The sequence below is a fragment of the Sinocyclocheilus anshuiensis genome, unplaced genomic scaffold, assembly GCF_001515605.1.
Source record: "Sinocyclocheilus anshuiensis isolate Anshui unplaced genomic scaffold, SAMN03320099.WGS_v1.1 scaffold1024, whole genome shotgun sequence".
NCBI classification, from domain to species: Eukaryota; Metazoa; Chordata; class Actinopteri; order Cypriniformes; family Cyprinidae; genus Sinocyclocheilus; species Sinocyclocheilus anshuiensis.
The window spans coordinates 1,982,891-2,004,097 of record NW_015552843.1 but is presented as its reverse complement, the minus strand read 5'-3'; the positions used below and the strand labels follow the sequence as shown (position 1 = coordinate 2,004,097).

General features: G+C 37.1%; 2 protein-coding genes across 2 annotated transcripts in view; both read right to left on the bottom strand.

The window, feature by feature from the left end:
- Positions 1 to 30: 30 nt before the first annotated feature.
- LOC107668003 (monocarboxylate transporter 5-like) lies at positions 31 to 15,105 on the bottom strand. The gene is made up of 9 exons (XM_016459733.1): positions 15,027 to 15,105; positions 13,937 to 14,063; positions 11,830 to 11,962; positions 11,584 to 11,716; positions 11,366 to 11,509; positions 11,133 to 11,294; positions 8,705 to 9,280; positions 3,377 to 3,588; positions 31 to 292 (listed from the first exon to the last, which is right to left on the bottom strand). Exons 2-9 carry the CDS (start codon positions 13,957 to 13,959, stop codon positions 74 to 76), a joined length of 1,602 nt encoding a protein of 533 aa, XP_016315219.1. The 5' UTR covers positions 13,960 to 14,063; positions 15,027 to 15,105; the 3' UTR covers positions 31 to 73.
- Positions 15,106 to 17,739: 2,634 nt separating this feature from the next.
- Positions 17,740 to 21,207, bottom strand: part of LOC107668015 (ragulator complex protein LAMTOR5-like) — a 5,014-nt gene continuing 1,546 nt past the window's right edge. Inside the window, exons 3-4 of the mRNA XM_016459747.1 lie at positions 18,619 to 18,736; positions 17,740 to 18,301 (exon numbers count right to left, since the gene is read on the bottom strand). Of these exons, the coding sequence (XP_016315233.1) occupies positions 18,241 to 18,301; positions 18,619 to 18,736 (179 nt within the window). The 3' untranslated portion in view covers positions 17,740 to 18,240. The remainder of the gene's footprint in view (positions 18,302 to 18,618; positions 18,737 to 21,207) is intronic.

Here is a 21,207-nt window from a genome sequence, read left to right as displayed (position 1 = left end):
CTTCCGATCAGCCCTCAGAGGGTAAACCACATGACAGGGTGGAAAGTAAAATGGCTTTGAGTTTAGTCCTTTATTATACAACACCATTCCTCTGAGGCGCCGGGCAGAAACAGCCCTTACTCCACATCAATTCTTGGTTTAGCGTCTCTAGCCGCTTCTTTCGGGCTTGCCAGCGCCTCGCCAGAGGCTCGAGGAAAAGAGAAACTGATGATAACAGATAACACACACCTGCCAGGTAGAAGGAGCAGTCGTAAGTCTGAGTGTAGTCGTACAGGAAGCCTTTGGGACGAAACGCAATGCGTTAGACGTATATAAAACTGCTGACAGATGGAAAGTTTTCCTTAAATAGTCAATGGAGGTCAATGAAGAAAACATGGAAAAAAGACAGACTTTCTTTACATTCTATTTTTTTTCTGTCCTTGCACGATATACTTGAGAACGGTCAGTAACCTGACACTTAAGATGATGGACTTATGGAGAAATCTTTCTTCACTTTCCAGCCCAGAATCTCCCCACACCTGTTTTCTGACTGGATACGCTTTTAAAACCACGGCTTGTTTTCACTATGCAAGCAGCACCGGGTCATATCCGGAAAGGCCTTGGGTCGGATAGAAAAATCAGTTTTGCTTCCCTGGCTGCTCATTATTTTTTTTGAATTGTGGAAGGGGGCCCTGACAAGATGGTTCATGTTAGCATAACTGTGTTACAGAGTTCAGGGGAAGGTCTATGCTCGTCTTCCTGAGGAGGCCCCTCTTCAAGACTTGCTTTTCCAAGAACTGTACTTCACTGTAGAACTGTTCTATGTGAGGAGATTCTGTATTTGTGTTGATGACTGAGTATTGTTACGAATGGATTCGTGTGTTGCTAGGGAAACGGCACACTCGTTCGTGTGCGCGTGTATAGGTTTTTCCCTGTGTTTTTCTTTGTCTCTCCCTCTTTCGCTCTAATTGATTACAGGTGGAGCTGATTAGGAGGACTGAACTGGTTGGAGACAGGAAGGATCGCCACAGTACTTACGCTATCCGGTGGAAGGAATCGTTGGCTCCCCGCTCTCTTGGTGGCTACTGTTGTGCCCGCTGTGTGACGTGTGTTGGCGAAAGGATCGCTAATTTAGACATTTGTTGTCAATCATTGAATTATGTAACAGTTTAGTTGTGTTTGATATCTGTTACGTTTGGACGCTTACTTCCTGGACCTTGTTAAGTGGAGCTTGGTAGGGAGGTGGGTGCCTGTTTGTTTTGTTCGTTTTCTCCTGTTTATGTTAGCAGGGAGGTAAGAACTTGTATTTTATTTGTTATCTGATTTCTAGGTTAGTTTGTTTATTAGTAGTTTTGTTTATTGTAATTTACTTTGGCAAATTGCCCCTCCCGAAGTTTATGATGTTCCTTTGTTTCTTTTGTTAATAAACTTACTTTTATTTGCACTTTAAGTGTTTTGTGGTTGACAAATTTAAGAATGAGAGCGGGGACCCCAGGGATCTTTCTTAGATGGATCCCTGTTAACTGTTATGGACCAGTTTATTTCTCTTTGAGTAGGGATTTAACTCGTTGTTCGTAACAAATGGGGGCTTGTCCGCTTGTTTTTTTTTTTGTGGCCAACAAGTGGAAGTTTGTTCGCCTAGTTGACTTGTTTGTTTTGAACGAGTTTTATTGTTAATGAATGTCTAAAATGTACCATTTTTGGTCTCTTTTCAGTGGGTAACAATTGTTTTTATTTATCTTGTTTTTAAGAAGGTAAAAAGCATTGAGTGAATATGGAGCTAGATATTGGAGCATTTGTTTCTAAACCTAGTATACAGCAATTTGATGCGTTTCGTAAAAAATATCTTTTGCGAATTGCTGAAATTTTGAATATTTCTGTATCAAGTTCTGCAGCGACGAAAGTAATTAAAGCTGAAGTGTATGCTGAACTTGTCGAAAAAGGGTTACTGTCTGCAGAAACTGATTTAGAAGGTGAAGAGGGAAAAAGTGATGGATTAGCGATAGGTGGAACAATTGATTTTCCCTCATCTAGATCAGACCCTTTGCTGCTTTTTAAATTTAAAAGAGCTAGAATTGCAGATTAAATGACAGGAGCATGAGAATCGTATATTACATTTGTGTGAACTTGAAATGCTCAATATTTGATTAGCCTCTTAATGGGACAGTTCACCAAAAATGAAAATTCTGCCATTATTTACTAACCCTAAGGTTGTTCCAAACCTATATTAGTTTCTTTATTCTTTTGAACATAAAAGAACAGTTGCTGGTTCCAATTGACTTCCGTATTACAGAAAAAAATACTACTAAATAAAAATAAAAAATACTACTAAGTCAATTGGGACTAGACTAGAACTGTTTTGTTGCCTACATTCTTCAAAATGTATTATTTCATATTTAGCAGAAGAAAGAAACTCATACAGGTTTGGAACAACTTGAAGGTGAGTAAATTATAACAGAATATCTATTTTTGGGTGAACTATCCCTTTAATTCAAAGATATTTTCATAATAACTACTTTACATGCACATTTAACAAGCATATTTAATATCTATACATGTAGGCAACAGACTGTTTTCCCTCAGGGGCTTTTTAAGCACTAATTTTGTCTATCTGGTTCACTGAGAGTGATTCCAGGTTGTAAAAAATATTTGAAAGGTAAAACCTGAGATTCCTTCCAGAGGAACGGGTGTACTGCAGTGCAGCCTGTCAATCTAGCCCTCTCTCCTTACACTGCCCTTCGCAGTATTACACCACAAGAACTCAATGTCTCAATACTAGAAAAACAAGACCTCTCCATGAGCATATACAGTGGGTACGGAAAGTATTCAGACCCCCAGTCCAATCAGTATAATCAAACACAGCTGGACTCAAATGAAGGTGTAGAACCATCTCAAGGATGATCAGAAGAAATGGACAGCACCTGAGTTAAATATATGAGTGTCACAGCAAAGGGTCTGAATACTTAGGACCATGTGATATTTCAGTTTTTCTTTTTTAATAAATCTGCAAAAATGTCAACAATTCTGTGTTTTTCTGTCAATATGGGGTGCTGTGTGTACATTAATGAGGAAAAAAAATTAACTTAAATGATTTTAGCAAATGGCTGCAATATAACAAAGAGTGAAAAATTTAAGGGGGTCTGAATACTTTACGTACCCACTGTATAATACGAGTGAAGGAAACTGCATTAGGATCTCCCCATTTGTAATGAACAGAACTGAGTTCATAACTCCTAAGACATACTTTCAAGCTGCTGGTAACATTGAGAACAATGAAAGTGACGAAACAACTAAACTGAGACAATTGAAATTTCATTTTTATACTGAACTAAGCATATTATCTATATATACACATTTATACAAAATCTTTGCAAGCCCCAGGCTTGCCAGTACTCACCAGCACAGGAAGTAGGAGAGCCATGTACCCCCCACAGAAGATGGCAAAGAAGACAACATAGACCATGAGCAAGATATATGAGGTGGCCAGAGGGGAGAGAAGATTGACCACACCACACAGGATCAGGTAGGCCTTATGGTAGTGATACTTGTGAACCAGATTCCTGTCTGTCACCCAGCCAGATGCAAGTTGGGCCACCGTCTCTGTTATACCTGTGAGACAGAAAAACTGATGGACTGAAAATGGGCTGCTTAGTGTTGGACTCTTCCAAGGTTTCTTCCTTATACAAGTTTGACCTCTTCATGTAATATGTAAAGGACTGTAACTGTCAAGGTTCAAAATGACAAAACCATTGGTGATCTAAATGGCTAATGTAGTATATTACTTTAAAATCATTTTTTTGCTTTGTAAGAAAACTGTATTTTTCTCAGATTTCCAAAATATAAGTTGCTATCATGCATACACACACTACAACATCTTTTTACAATGCTTGTACACATGAAATATACCTCTATTTCTCCCAACATGGAGAATGGAGAGATCAGTATTAGTCACAAATAAAAAAAATAATAATTTATTATATTATTATAATATAATTATTATAATATATTATTTGAAAAAATAACTCGGTACAATACTGTTCAAAAGTTTGGGGTTGGATTAAGATTTTATATGAAATGAAACAAATACTTCTATTTAGCAAGGATGAATTACAGTGATCAATAGTGATAGTAAAGACTTTTTGTTACAAAATCTTTCAAATAAATGCTGTTCTACTGAACTTTATTCATCAGAGAATCCTAAAAAATGAATCTGAATTAATTAATATTAAGCAGCAAAAACTAATATGAAACATTTTTTATCAAAAAAGCAGCAAATTTTAAAAGGATTTCTGAAGAATCAACTAAATCAACTGAATGTTCAGCATAGTCTTCAGTATCACATGACCTTTGTCCTCACAGGAATAAATATGTTATTTTTAAACTGTAATAATATTTCACAATATTCCTGTTTTACAGTATTTTTGATCAAATGAATTCAGCCTGGGAGAGCATAAGAGACTTCTTTCAAAAATAGTAAACGGCCCCAAACCTTTGAACTACATGGTGTAAATTAAACAAACATGAAAAACCGCTACTTAAAGGGTTAGTTCACCCAAAAATGAAAATTAGCCTATAAATTACTCACCCTCAAGTCATCCTAGGTGTATATGACTTTCTTCTTTCAGACGAATCCAGTCGGAGTTATATTAAAAATTGTCTTTGATCTTTCAAGCTGTTTAATGCCACTCAGCGGGTGTTGCATGCTTCAGTCCAAAAGAAGTTAAATAAAAAGCGCCCATCCATAAAAAAAAGTGTCTCACACAGCTCCGGGGGGTGAACAAAGGCCTCCTGTAGTGAATGATGCGTTTTTGTAAGAAAAATATCCAAATTCAAAACATAATAATGGATTACGTACAACGCTCACTGTTGTACACTGGAAGCAGCTCCAGGCACATGACGTATGAGGTCGACTTTGCGCATGCGCCGCTCAGAAGTGACGCACGCGGAAGCGCAAGGGAGAGATCAAAACGAAACAAAACAACGGTCAATTAAAGCACAAAACGAGGATTTGTAAAGAAAAATGTCTTTGTAAGAATGAATTTCTTTTTCAACTTTAGTTAGTCTGTAATGTTGCTGTTTGAGCTTAAAAAATATCTGCAAAGTTACAAAGTTCAAAGTCCACTTTAAAAGGAGTTATTTTATTTAACAGAAATCACTTTTCAAAAACTACAACGAACAACTCGTTTGGACTAGAATGCATATTTTCTGGGATTTGTGATATCACAAATACCGATGAATGGGACAAGACCTGGTTGAGCTGCACTAGAGAAGGCAACGAATGTTATCACTATGTCGGAGACACGCTAGCTTTCCCAAGGCAGATGAACTTAGAGTGGTTACAATAACCCGAGTTTAAATCACGCTCAAATTGATTTGATTTTGATGCAATATTTACACTGAAGCTCGCAGGCGTCTATGGTAAGGGGCATGACATTTCCCGACCAGGCACCGAGTGTTGCCAATCACAACACACACTGGCCCAGCTAACCAATCACAGCACATTTCGTATTTCAGAAGGCGGGCCTTCATTTGATACAGGAACTATTCGAGCCGTTCATGCCAGACTGGGGAGAGAGGTGTTGTAATAATGTAAAATATGTGAAAAATGTGTTTTTCGAACAACCTAGTATAAGAAGCTGTTCTAGTACACCCCCAAAACAAAATCAAGACTTTGAAAAAGAGCATAATAGGACCCCTTTAAGTTAATTGACACTTTGTTTTTCAGTTCAAAGAGTGACAGAAGAGGAACAGAAGTAATGATAACAGACTAGATATTTTGTGGTGTGCTGTACAAAGCGTTCAGTACTGCTTAATGTTTGCTGTTGTCTGTGCTGCAGCGGAATGCCCATGTCCTGCAAAGCTTTATTGAACAGTCTAGGAAAAGACCTGAGGCAGCACTATTGTAGATTCATACATACGCAACAGATCCAAAGTGTGAGACTCTCTGCTGACATGCAGGCTGTCACAGTTTACTGGATAGACCTACATAAAAATGCACACACACGAGATCATATTCATTCATAACCTATTAAATCACACACTGAATATACTTACACAAAGCCCAGAGGTGTTGGTATGATCTGACCAGCTCATATAGAACCAATGGCTTGAACTGATGCTGCAGTTTGTGCACATGTGGAGTCATTTATTGTTGGCCAGACATAAAACAAAACAGCTGCTCAATGTTTGCATGTCCTCGGTGCGCCACTAAAGGTGACGTCCTGGTGTGCCCCGCTTGGACCCAAAGACATTTTGCGCGTTGTTTGTGTGTTTAAATCCCAGCAGGGCCATTGAGTTTCACAGCTGTTCCTGTCATGCTTTGCACAATGAAACTTCAATACAGAATCTCAGTGACAAAAAGTAGAGGTTCCTAGTCCACAAAACTCTGTAGTGTATAGGGGGACTTTCACCAGGGTAATCGGGCATGTGACAGGTGTTTGTGTCTTTGTGTACTTCACTCAGTGGACACAAAAGGACTGGACGAATGCAATGTCCCCACTACATCAAAGACGGACAATAGGCCCTCACTGAGGTACAGAGCGTCCAAATGCATGTCCGATCGCTACCAGCTCATTAAAACACAAAACGTGTTTGGCTCGTCTCCTCACTCTCTTTTGTCCTCATTGCTGCCTCGGTGGCACACCACACAATGTCAGCCACTTCAGAACTAGGCACTGAACTACCAACCCTTACGGCAGCTACTTGGGCTGTTGCTTAGCAACTTCCCTCGGCTCGCCGCCACGAGGAGCCTGAGTGTTAGTTCCCTGCTCACCCTGTCCGATGTGAAAACATCTTTCAATGTGCAGGTGGAGGGGGTAGGGGAAAGGAGACATTTGGAATATCGCGATTGTCTCAATTTGTGCACTTATGCACTATTTGTGCATAAGACATTTTATAGTATATATATATATATTGCAAGTATATTCATACTGAAAATTCCAAAAAGAAAACGTACACTTCAAATATCTGGATGATGCACTTAATTAACCAGAAAAACAAAAAAGTGTGGAATGTTGGACACTTCATTGACTTAACTATTGCAGCTATCTGTATGTACCGGAAGGTACATTTATTATTATTTCCTGTTTATTACTGTGAAGCTGCATCGAAACAATCTGTATTGTATAATGTGCTATATAAATAAAGGTGACTTTTCATAGTGTATCGAAGAAATTTTTTGACAGCTTAAACCAGGCAAACTTGGTAGAGAAAAATGACAAAAAATTACTAAAAAAAACAACAACAGCAAAAACCAAGCAGTCTCTGTGAATAAGTGATGCTAAACTTACAAAACCACACTTTTCTGAGCCATTATTTCATTGATTTATGAATTGAAATGATTTTTGCTTGTGCTATCTTTCAAAAAATTATTATATAAACTAGAGACATTGATACATTTTAAGTGTTGACTCCAAAAGGTGACTTTTTGGGCCACTATATAAAGTAGGGATGTACGATAGTGTTTTATTTTTAGTTTATAATTTTATTAACGGACATTTATCAGTTATCAGCCATAACAGGAAAATAACTAACAGCTCATCATATCAGTCAGAATTTCAGTAACAGTGCATTTATAATTCTAATATGAAGCATGAATTTCAAGTAAATTGCACAGGATGTAACAAAAAATTAAATAGTGTTTACTATTTTCCTCTTGCACTATCGAAACACTATTTTCCTGTTTAATACTGTAAAGCTGCTTTGATACAATCTGTATTGTATAAAGCACTATATAAATAAAGTTGAAGAAAAACAACAATAGACATGTTGCAAATAGCGAGCCATTATCAGGGTGTGTACTGCAGTAAACAAACAATTGGGTCAATAGGTGTCACATGTTTCCTACATACCCAGACAACATGTTGGTTATGATTTTTTGCTGAAAAAGTTTCCATTTTAATAAAGTCTTTTTAATGTTAACATAAGTGCCTTGTATTTCTTGTTTCTCTAAAGAACACCATTGGAGGTAATAATCAACACCCTTAAAAGCAATATCTTGATAGTACTACCTTTTGGTAAATAAATACAAATGAAAAAAAAAATGTTTGAGTAAACATATTCAAACTCTCTGTCATTCACTGTGGCATTATTGATAGGACACTTACAAGCCCTCTGGTTTTAGCCACTATGCCAAAGTTCATTTTTTATGTAAGAGCACTCATTGCATAACACTGCAGAATTTAAACTGCTCACAAATAATTAATGTGAAGTTGGCTGCGTTTTTGCATCAACCCTTTAAAGCCCATATTAGAGCACATCTTGCTGCAAAGCACAATGGCCATAGTGCATCTATCAGGTATGGCTTTATGGCTTTCCTGGAATACACCCCTGATGAAGCCATCCCTGAAAAACCCAGCTTCGCTAATGACATGCTGTCCACTAGCTCTGTCATTACACGGTCTTTTGTCTCTCCATTTTCCACAGCATAGCTCAGCAGTGCTTACGTCCTATTGATTTCTTCTACTGTTACACATTATTAGTGTACAGTTGAACTGTTGCAGCCAGAGACCAGCAATAACAAACATGCTGACTAGAGGACTTTTTTGTGCAATAGGTAACTTTTTAATTTAAATCATTTTATACCCTTTGTCACGAATCCTTTATCTATAATTTCCTTGTGAATGCAAAATTAATTCTGTAAAAAGCACTTAATACTTAAAATAGATGACGGTGGAAAAACAAGACTCTAGGGTTACATTGGTTGATCAAAGGTAATATGACTCACCAGCCACAGAGATGATGAAGGAAGCATCCATAGGGTCGATGCCCAGGTTCCGGGCCCTTGCAGATAAATGGAAGTAAGGTATAAAATATGCCAGCTGACTGAAGACCAGCGACCAAGTGTAGATGCAAAAGAAAGGGTTCTTCAACAGTGAGAAGTCCAGCACTTTTTTGGGGTTTTCAGGAAGATTTTCTGTTCTGCTGTTCTCAAGTAACGAATCCACAGGAGAAACCCCATTCATCTCGGGGGAAGTTTTCATTTGGCTGCCGTCTGTACCATTCACCCCATTCTGGATGGATTTTTTTAGTTCCAGATGTGGGAGAGTATTCTGTTCATGAACGGGGTTCTCTATTATAAGTGTGTCCCTGTGAATGGGAGGTGAGCGGTCCATTCTGGAAGTGCCATTGGATATAGATGTGTTGCCATTTATATGGTTCTTAAGAGGGTCTTTCTCAGATCCAGCATTATGAAGGGTGGAGTTTGACAAGGGAGAAGCTGGAGGTCTAACATTAATGGGCCGCAAAAGCATCCCAGAAGCCACCAGGTTCAGCATCAGGCCTCCCAAAATCAAAAGAGCTCCTAGAGACAGAAGAGAAACTCATGAGTGTCAATTATAGTATTTTAACATGTAATAATAATACTTCTTTCTTTACTATTATATCAGGACACCCTGACATTTTTTAATTCATGCTCATAAATTCATTAAATAAAATTCATTAAAAACATACTTATCATTTAAGAGGAATATTCAAATCAATGGCTGCATTGCACTTTTAATGTATTTTTGGATAAATGATTAGATCCAGAAAAAAAAAGTGTCACTTTATTACATCAAAAATTACCTTTTAGCCTTAAAAAAATAAATAAATGACAGTAAAATTATAAAGTTATAATGTAACTCAAGATTTCTATTTTAATGTTGTTCTTTAAACTCCTAAAAAACACTTTCACTCTTTCCATACTTCATCATGGAAGACCATGTGACACTGAAGACTGGAGTAATGGCTGCTGAAGATTCAGTTTTGCCATCACAGAAAAAATAGAAAAAAGTTAATTTAAATAGGAATAAAATGTCATAATATAACTGCTTTTATCAAATAAATGCAGCCTTGGTAAGCATAAGAAACTTCTTTCAAAAACATTAAAAAGTCATACCAACCCCAAACTTTTGAACAATAGTATATGAATCATATACCAGTTTAAGATTTATACTGATTTTACAGATTTTATAATAATGTAGCTGAAAGCCAATTACCCTGCCAAGCATACTGATCCAAAAGCAGCTGAGTGAAAGGAGCGAGGGCAAAGGTCAAACCCATGCCAGAGCGTCCAATAGAATATGCAGTTGCCAGCCTCTTTTGGAAATAGGTCACTGTTACAACAGATGTGGCCTGATAAAGAAGAGCAAACCCGAGACCTGGAAAAAAAATCATACATTTTTTACTCATAATATCTGTACTTTTATTTTTCATATAAAACAAAACTCACCAACAACTATCCCCATGCTAAGGTAAAGGTAGATCACGCTGGTGGCAAATATGCTGGTGATAAAGCCGGCGCTGACAAAAAGCGCCCCCACTATGGAGGTAACCCTGTTCCCCAGCTTGGCACAGGCCACCGAGGCCAGAGGACCTAACGGGTCACAAGCAAAACTGGGTTTATGACCTGTCATATTGGATCGAAGATGGTTGCTATGCTGACCGTACCTCCAGAGAGCCTGAGGCTGGACATGATGGATCCAATCCAGCTGATGCTCTCGGACGAGCCTCCAAACTCATCCTGCAGTGCCACAAAGAAGATCCCAAAGCTCTTCAACGTACCCATTACCAACACGTTCACCTGAAAAAACACCAGCAGATTCAACTGATTTCAGCTCAATACAGATCACCTCAATTTTATCATAGCAAAGAAGCTCTAAATCAGAGTCTCTAACGGTAGGATTCTTGACATACCAGGAAACAATGCAGAACCACCATCCAACCCCAACCGCCATCTGGTGGATCCACATAAACAACCTCCCTCTTTTCCTCCTTCATGGCCTTGACTTTTTGTTCAGAGCAGGAGGTTTTGGCAGCCTTGCCATCACTGAAACATCACAACATCCACTTAACATCAACCAGTGAGAACTCTTTCCATACTTCATCATGGAAGACCATGTGACACTGAAGACTGGAGTAATGGCTGCTGAAGATTCAGTTTTGCCATCACAGAAAAAATAGAAAAAAGTTAATTTAAATAGGAATAAAATGTCATAATATAACTGCTTTTATCAAATAAATGCAGCCTTGGTAAGCATAAGAAACTTCTTTCAAAAACATTAAAAAGTCATACCAACCCCAAACTTTTGAACAATAGTATATGAATCATATACCAGTTTAAGATTTATACTGATTTTACAGATTTTATAATAATGTAGCTGAAAGCCAATTACCCTGCCAAGCATACTGATCCAAAAGCAGCTGAGTGAAAGGAGCGAGGGCAAAGGTCAAACCCATGCCAGAGCGGCCAATAGAATATGCAGTTGCCAGCCTCTTTTGGAAATAGGTCACTGTTACAACAGATGTGGCCTGATAAAGAAGAGCAAACCCGAGACCTGGAAAAAAAATCATACATTTTTTACTCATAATATCTGTACTTTTATTTTTCATATAAAACAAAACTCACCAACAACTATCCCCATGCTAAGGTAAAGGTAGATCACGCTGGTGGCAAATATGCTGGTGATAAAGCCGGCGCTGACAAAAAGCGCCCCCACTATGGAGGTAACCCTGTTCCCCAGCTTGGCACAGGCCACCGAGGCCAGAGGACCTAACGGGTCACAAGCAAAACTGGGTTTATGACCTGTCATATTGGATCGAAGATGGTTGCTATGCTGACCGTACCTCCAGAGAGCCTGAGGCTGGACATGATGGATCCAATCCAGCTGATGCTCTCGGACGAGCCTCCAAACTCATCCTGCAGTGCCACAAAGAAGATCCCAAAGCTCTTCAACGTACCCATTACCAACACGTTCACCTGAAAAAACACCAGCAGATTCAACTGATTTCAGCTCAATACAGATCACCTCAATTTTATCATAGCAAAGAAGCTCTAAATCAGAGTCTCTAACGGTAGGATTCTTGACATACCAGGAAACAATGCAGAACCACCATCCAACCCCAACCGCCATCTGGTGGATCCACATAAACAACCTCCCTCTTTTCCTCCTTCATGGCCTTGACTTTTTGTTCAGAGCAGGAGGTTTTGGCAGCCTTGCCATCACTGAAACATCACAACATCCACTTAACATCAACCAGTGAGAGATAAAGTTTCATAAAATTATTACCTCTTCACCATCTGAAACATACAACTCCTTACAGATGAAAGGCTTCCAAGAACACAATAATTAATCAATTATTATTATATGAACAGGTTAAATTAAGACAAAAACCAATGTACCAAAACACTGATAAAAAAGAATGTAAAAATGGCAAATGTGATAGTTAATTTTTAATCTGATCTCCTGTTACTCTTCTATCTCCTTTGCCCTTTTTACATTTGGACCCAAATACAGTATCGCCAGCATAATGTGGTTTGATCTGGTGTTATCTGTTAAACATTTTCTAAACCCAGAAAGCAGTGGACCGTGATGACATCAGTACCATGGGTTATTCTATTCAGAGTGGTTCAATTTTGAGTAAACATGAGGATGCCACCGGTTTAAACTGGTTATCAGTATGAGGTGAAGTGTTCTGGATCTGGGCCTGAGACCTCTTTATTTACAGCTGAATACAATGTGTGTCTAGTACAGTGTTTAAAATGACACAGAGAGACTGAGCGAAAGAACGGTCAAAGGCTAACGGGTTCGTTCAAACAAACACCTGGCATGAAGTTAACCGAACAGCGAGCCCCTGTGCAGAGATCGTTTGAATTATTTCAGAGATAAACGCTTGCTCAACTATAAATACTGAGCAAACAAATTCATCACCTCAGGTCATTCCAGCTGAAGCAGGAACATGAAGTTTGCAGATCTGAAAATGTATGCGTGCACATAACAACTGTATAGAAAATATACACTTTTTTTTCTTGAAGGTACAGTTCACTCAAAATATACCCACTCGCAATTTTCTTACCTACATTTTGTTTCAAACCTGAATGATTTTCTTTCTTTTGTGGAACACAAAAAAAGGAGACATTTGGCATAATGTCTAAATTGACATTGGATGTACCTGTACAGTGAAAGTCGATGGGAATCAAGCCCCAAAAAGCAGAAAAAGAAGCATAAATGCACTACATTTTAGGTCTTTAGGAACCATTCAATAGCCTTAAATGAGAAATGGACTAAAATGCAACACTTTATTCACTGAAATCATGGTCCATTCACTTTCAAAAGAGCAGCTTGGACATTCTGCTAAAAGCATCCACTTTGTGTTCCCCAGAAGAGAGAAAGTCATACAAATTTTGCATTAAATGACAACAGAATTTTCTTTTCTGTGTGAACAATCCCTTTATCTAAAGCCGTTATGTGTGCAGAACTTTTAAAGACAAAGTGATCTGGAAATTCATAGCTTCACTGACGAAAACATAACCGTGTCAGACAGAAAATATGTGGTTTGTAAAGCTCTCGTACATAAAGCTCATGAGTTCAAGTAGTTGGCTGTTCCTTCAATAGAAAACAGACAAGTGGAGACGCTAAAGCATGCAGAAACTGCTTAGAGGATTACAGAGCAATGAATTGGGCCAGTGTGTTGTAAGTAACATTTCCTTCCATGTGCTTACCAAGGGCCACCCCGGAGGGTGTCTGTGCATGTGTGTGTGCTTGCATGCATGCATGTATGTCAGATCACATATGTGGATACTTCAGTTCAAGAGTAAGTCCAGGAAGTTGAATTGGAAAGGTCTACAGTCCACCCTGTTACTCACCCTGACACTTTCACTCAAAAGGCTCTTTAAAATCCAGTGCTAATTGCATTTTTGGTAATTGCCCTATTCAGCGATTGAGTGAGCAATATCTTTGGTCACAAAAGCAGTGTTTTCCTCCTCTGGTATGTGTTATTAAATCATTATATCATTATTGGTTATGTGACAGTCATGCAAAACCTGTCTGGTCGCTTTGTTTCAAATGTTGAAAAAAAATTAGTAGCTATATGAATGAAAAGGGCCACCTATAAAAATGTAAAAAGATCCATCTTAAAAAACAAATTTAGATCTCATAATATTAGGCAGTTACAGAAAAACATCTTGAAAAAGACTCACCTGTGTTGCTCTTTTGGCAGCATAATTGTTGCACAGGAAAATGAATGACCTTTAAGGTGACAGCTTATTTACTCTGTGTCATCTTCTGCACTGGAAGCTCAACTTGCAGATCTTGCTTTTGACAAACCTGTTACACAAACTCTGTTATAACTTACTATCTTTTGGACCTTCCCCACATAAGAATCTCTAATCATTGGGTGTACAAAATGTGTGTCTTTCAAACAACTAATTCTCTGAATTTTCATGCATGCTGACAAATGCATGACACAGTTAATCTTACATTCATTGTTAGAGATGTCTGACTGGGGGTCACAAGCTTTCATAACTGTGGTGATTTCTGGCATGAATAGTCGGAGTACTGCTTTTTTCAAATTTTTTAAACAGCTGTTGTGTTGGCACACCTGTGTGGAACTTTGCACCCCTGTGACTGTGGACCCTCTTACCTTGAGTTGGGTTTGTGCAGGGGCTTGGCCTTTTTAATTAGTTATATATCCTCAGTTCAACCGAGAATTACATTAATTTTTTTATTTTATTTCACTCATTGAATCTGCAAATGCAATCTTGTTATTCTGACATCACAGCCAGTGAATGGAAGGAAATTCCTTGACCTCTCCATTGATTCACTGTAATGTTTTCTAAACACATTCACAGAAGTACATTTCCACACATTGTCTCCCAGTGTCTTCACATCAAACATTTAGAGTCTAGAAAACATGCACAACTTTTCCTAATGTGAAACATACTATAATAAGATTAAGTAGGCCTGACCTAAGAGCATGTACTAACTTTGGGAGAAAGTGTCCAATTTATAATTCAGTATCACTCTTCAACGTAGCCATAAATAATAACCTCGTGACTCCTAACTTTCACTTAAACAAACGTTTGTAAAAGGTTTGCAACCTTCAAAGATTCTCACTGGGAACACACCGTTCAGGACATCCCACACAGACTATATTTCCTCCCCACCCTCATCTCAACTAGACGTGCGGTAGTGTAGTTAAACCTCAAAAATTTAGGCTTAGTTCATAGTCCTATATTATGACACAAAGCAGAGGCGAAAATCACGAGGATGTTGCACTTATGCACTTACCTCAAACGCCAGAGAGCCGCTGCTGTCGCGAGCTGTCCGCAGCCGCATAGCGCTCGTGTGTGGATCGCGCGAGCCCAGCGGCGTACTGGAGTGCAGTACTTTACACCTATCGATAACAGTCGATAGAAAAAACCCCGTCAGTTTAACCGCTGGCATTATATGATCAATGCTGCATGTTCTGATAAAACATATCGGGTTCTATTTTTCTGTTAGTTAAATAGATTTTTTTGTGGGGTGGGGGGTAAATAAAAAGTTAATCACATTTAGCTACCTGTCGTTTATACGCATTCGTATTAGATTGTTGGATGTTGCACTTATGCACTTACCTCAAACGCCAGAGAGCCGCTGCTGTCGCGAGCTGTCCGCAGCCGCATAGCGCTCGTGTGTGGATCGCGCGAGCCCAGCGGCGTACTGGAGTGCAGTACTTTACACCTATCGATAACAGTCGATAGAAAAAACCCCGTCAGTTTAACCGCTGGCATTATATGATCAATGCTGCATGTTCTGATAAAACATATCGGGTTCTATTTTTCTGTTAGTTAAATAGATTTTTTTGTGGGGTGGGGGGTAAATAAAAAGGTAATCACATTTAGCTACCTGTCGTTTATACTTATTCGTATTAGATTGTTGCATATGAATGTTTTTTTTTTGTATTAATTAACAAAACATTAAGAACATCGCATTTTGAAAAGTAAATAAAATAAGAACTATAAAATTATAACCTAGCCAGGTTACATGTATTTTATATAATTATGTTTTAATGAACACAGAACTCCGTATAATACTCATCACACGCCGTTGAAATTAACCTACAGCATATAAAATCTATTACCAAACTGACGAGAGAGAGAGACTTAAACTTAGCCTTCGAAAACTTCGGATTTGTCTTATATATAGGCTACTTGTGGACATGTTTGCAACCGAAAAATTCATTTTGTGAATTGTCATCGACTATTTCATAAACGCAAACAGGAAAAGAAGGATTTACCATATTTCCCAAAACGATATCAGTCATTTTATTCCAGGTTTCACTTGTTAAGACTTGATCTGTATAGACGTCTCCTCACCGCGCGCATATGCAGTTGTGCTGCAGGCAACATCCGTGGATTCCCCGGTGACAGCTCCTCCTATGTGGTGGTATGTCTTATCAAAGTCATCCCTCACCATGGTTAGACTCCCTGTGCTTAATTTCTCCTGCTTTCTGAAAATTTGCCCCCAGTCTTTGAGTCTATCGGGGGTCACATCTGACCCCTCGGACCGGCACAGATCGGATGCAATGCGCTCAGGCTGTGCAGAGCCAAAGACGGCCCCTAGTGCATTTAATGACCATGTGACCGGAACTTAGAAGCTAAGTATTGAAGTGGAACTAATTACAGAGGCTTTCCTGGGCTGTGGCTATTTGAAAGAGGTCAAAGCACTACACTATGACTGCTTCGGGGGCAAATAAATGTTTAGGTATTCAGATAGATACCATCATGTGGGGGGAAAAACATAAAAGGTACTGATGTGAGATGCTCAGGCCCTTAAAACGTTGATGGCAGGTTAATCTTTGAAGTTTTTAGAACAACACAGGTAAACAGACAGTAATGAATGACAGACTGTCCTACAAGATCTAGACCTGTACATTTTGATACTGTTATCCCAGGTAAAACATTGCCATGCAAGTCATTGCATGCCTTCTTATGTTCTCAAACATTAAAACACACCTGCTGTATTCTAAAATGTTAATCAAACAAATGTACTAAGAGAACATTTATCTGATGTTTAAAGCACACACAAACCTTCCACATGTACAGCATATCACCAAATTGGCCAACTATTTAGAGCTACAATTCAGATAATATATTTTGTCTTTTCAGTTGTAGATCCATAAAGGGCATTACATTCTACAAATATATACATTGTGTGCATTTATTAAAAAAAAAAAACTTTTTCCTCTTAATAGTCACAAAATTGTTAGGTTGACCCACACTTGCTATTCTCAGTGCTGTTTTTGTGCTTGGAAAAAAGTTAATGTACAGCATATCACCAAATTGGCCAACTATTTAGAGCTACAATTCAGATAATATATTTTGTCTTTTCAGTTGTAGATCCATAAAGGGCATTACATTCTACAAATATATACATTGTGTGCATTTATTAAAAAAAAAAAATTTTTCCTCTTAATAGTCACAAAATTGTTAGGTTGACCCACACTTGCTATTCTCAGTGCTTTTTTTGTGCTTGGAAAAAAGTTACACATTCACAACATCTTCTAAACATTATGAGTGACAAATAGTACATTACAGGTACATCAAAATATAGAGCAAAAACTGCAATGTATGATTTATTTTCTCTTAGAATTCATGCTGCACACTTTGTATACCAGTTGGATGTTTCCAGTTTAAGTGCTAACTTTGCCAAACTCTGATTCTTATTAGCTATGTTAAGGTAAAAATGATAAATCTTTTACAATCAAAAGATAAGTGATTTCACTGTTAACTGTTATCAAGGAAGGAACGCTCCATGACAGGCCAGAGTGACTGATAAAAAAAATCAAGAAACCTTAAGCTACCGCTTTTTAAAATGACTTTTTACCTCTGTATGTTTTATTGGAGAATTTGTTTACAAAAAGAGAAATATGAGAAGACCAAAGAATTCTCTGTATTTTCCATATGCATACAACAAACCTGTTCAATTCAAACAAACAGGAAAAAAGGATAGTATATTTGTTATTAAAAAAACCCTAATTTTAAAGGGTACCTATTTGACAAAAATGACATTTATAATTAACCATACCTAAGAAGGAGGCTGAGAAAAACCTTACCTTTCTCAACTTTAATAATTTGCCATTGTTAATCATGCACATAAACTATAATTCACAATGATCCATTAAACAGTTCTCTGTGAGGTACTTACTGAATGTAAAATCATTGTGATTATCTTCATTATTCTACTTTATGCATAACGTTACAACTACTGCCCCCTTTTGAACACATTATGGTACTTCAACAAAACACCTCTCACAACGGTGTAAAATAGACTTAGTTTCCTTAAATAACACACATGGACACAAATATATGATGGTTTCTGATATGATGGAAGACATGATCTCAGCCGATCAATAAACTTCTATGTTGCTGACAATAGACCATTGAAGCTTTTCAAACTCAAAATAATGATGTTTAAAAACACTGCACACATTCAATATATGACAATTAGAAATAAACAGAATTTATGATGCCATCTTATGTACAGCCAGTGTAATTGTTCCATGTGTTCTCACCAAAATGTTCCTGCAATGACAGAATTACATTAAGGGTCCCATTAAATACTTAAAAAGCAGCAACAACATTTTTTTGTCCATTATAATAACCTTTAATGCACAGATAAAATTTGAAGAGCGTGTGGGATGAAAGTAGCAGGTAGGAGAACATGCCCTCAGTTTTAATATTGCTATGCCCATGAATTATTCCTTTTTTTTTTTTTTTTTTAATGAAGATACTAAACATTTAAGATCTGGAGTCTGTTTCCTTGTTCTTGGATGTCTCTAAAAATTAAGCTTAATCAAGATTCCAGAAACTAGGCAGATGTTTGTCAAGTAGCTTCTTACCCAGAGTCAGACTCCAGACACACAGTAGGAGAGTCAGTGGGGTCTTTGGTTAGAGAAGCAGCTTGCGTGGCCAGCACAGACACAACTCCTCCATGTTCATCAGAAAGCGAGCCACGGCCTGAGATTAAAACATTAAAGAAGTTGATAGTTACAGTACATGGGTCATCCCCAAATTATGGTGAGCAATGAAAAAGATTTCAGACAATCAGGAAAACACATATGAAAGCAACATTCTGTAACCTTATATTTTATTAAACAATACTTTCAATGTTATACCTGTATATTGTTTTAGACATTTAAAAAAGTGAGAGAAAAAAAATTTCATCTGTAAGGAGTTTGTCACTGGTGATTTTTCCCTTGCTTCATTAGTGAAACAAAGTAGGGATGCACAATTACGACAAAAATCATAATTGTCGAAGGGATGCACAATTATCACAAAAATCATAATTGTCGATTATTCCCTTGAAATTGTAATTGCGATTATTAATTACGATGATCACAATTTACATTGAATGATGTTTTGAATAGCTTTATACAATTGTTTGAGCAACTGCATGCCATATTTTTATATGAAAATTAACAAGCTGAAAACACTCTTCCAGAAAAACTTTAATTGCTTTTCTATAGCATTTATTTAGCCTTTAAATGTCAACTATACATTGGTTTGGTTTCTTCTTTAAATAAAAAAAAAATAAAATAAAAAAAGTGTAGTATTGTAATGTTACTTGCTTGTAAATGCGCCTTTGAACGATTACGTAATTGTGGCATCCGTAATTGTAATCACGATTACAAATTCGATTAATTGTGCAGCCCTAAAACAAAGTAAAATAAATGTAGTGTATTTGTTTTTGTATTAGTTTTTTTCAACTGCTCACACACAAAATCTTTACTTGCACTTCTGAAACCTGAACTCACCAGAACCACACACCAAATCTGCAAAACCATACACTTATTCTCTGCCTTTGACTCAATTTTTTAATTTCATAAAACACTTTTTGCAAAAAACAACACACAATTCTCTATGTAACACAAAAATCTAACAGGAAGTATCTTGATTTCCTTTTTCAAACAACCAATCAAAATGCCACACTAATTCATCAGTGCCTCACACTAACTCCTCACATGTGCAAACATAGCTTTACTTAACACCAACCAATCATGGCTTTAGAATAGGCCTTTCGTACTGTGCAATACTAATACAGTAAAAAAAAGTTTGGTTTCAATCTTGCTTTCATGTTTACCATGAATTTTTCAACATCTCTCTGCCAATTACTTTCAATGTTGTACAGAAATGTACATAGGAGCTCATAAAAGAAGAGCTTTAGGTTTCGAATAACTGTGTGTGTATATGATATAACAAACAATATAATATTGACAAAGGTGTTTGCAACATAAGACAAATGTTTGCTTTTGAGATGTTTTTGTGATGTTTTGAATGCAGTGCTTCATTTTACAAGAGATGCGAGGCATTTTGCATTTTGTGTGTGCAATTCTTGGATTTGTGTGTAAAGTTTTGAAAAAAAAGAGGCAAAGTTTTGAAAATGGAAGCAGTTGAAAAAAAACTAATTACACACATCTTTGTAGTTTTCATTAATATTTGGAATTAGCTTTTATTTTTCTATTTTCAATTTTCTTTTTCGTTTTAGCTTAATTTTGAGTAATTTTAGGGCCTCAACTTAAACATATTTTAGTTTATTTCTTTTTTTTTTCATTTAGTTTCATATTAATTTTTTTATTTTTTTCAATTAACATAAATAAATACAAATACACACGCATAGTTTTAGTTTGGGTTGTAGTTGGGTCAATATCACCATAGAGTGCCTTTCAACCCTCACAATACTCAAAAAATTCGGTTTTAATTTCCCATTCGCTTTATGTCATATCATAAATAGTACACACTCAAGTACTAGAAACATATTAGCTGAGCTCCCACACATTTTTGTTTAGATAATTATGGGCCATTATTCGAAGCATAAACCATAAGATATGTCCACCCTGTCATGGACTATTACTGTTAAATACGTTTTCATTGCAAAATTAAGATGCAAATTATATTTTCTGAAAGGTATGATGTCCCTTTCCTAAACAGTTATTAAAAAAATAATATAATAATAAGAAATAATATAATTACATCCTCAATCACATTGATATACCCCCCGCCCCTAATTCATTTGAGTTTTTAGCAATATTAACTACAAATGAATGCTATGTCCACCCTGTCATGTTTACGTCCACTCTATCGAGTCTAAGTGGTCGACAGGGTGGACATTTTGAGCTTCAATTAACATATTAGCTTACAACAAACTGTGACTAGCTAAATATTTAGTTTGGCTGTTGAAGAGAATTTGGTATATTTAAACTTACAGTGGGTACGGAAAGTATTCAGACCCCCTTCAATTTTTCACTCTTTGTTATATTGCAGCCATTTGCTAAAATCATTTAAGTTAATTTTTTTTCCTCATTAATGTACACACAGCACCCCATATTGACAGAAAAACACAGAATCGTTGACATTTTTGCAGATTTATTAAAAAAGAAAAACTGAAATATCACATGGTCCTAAGTATTCAGACCCTTTGCTGTGACACT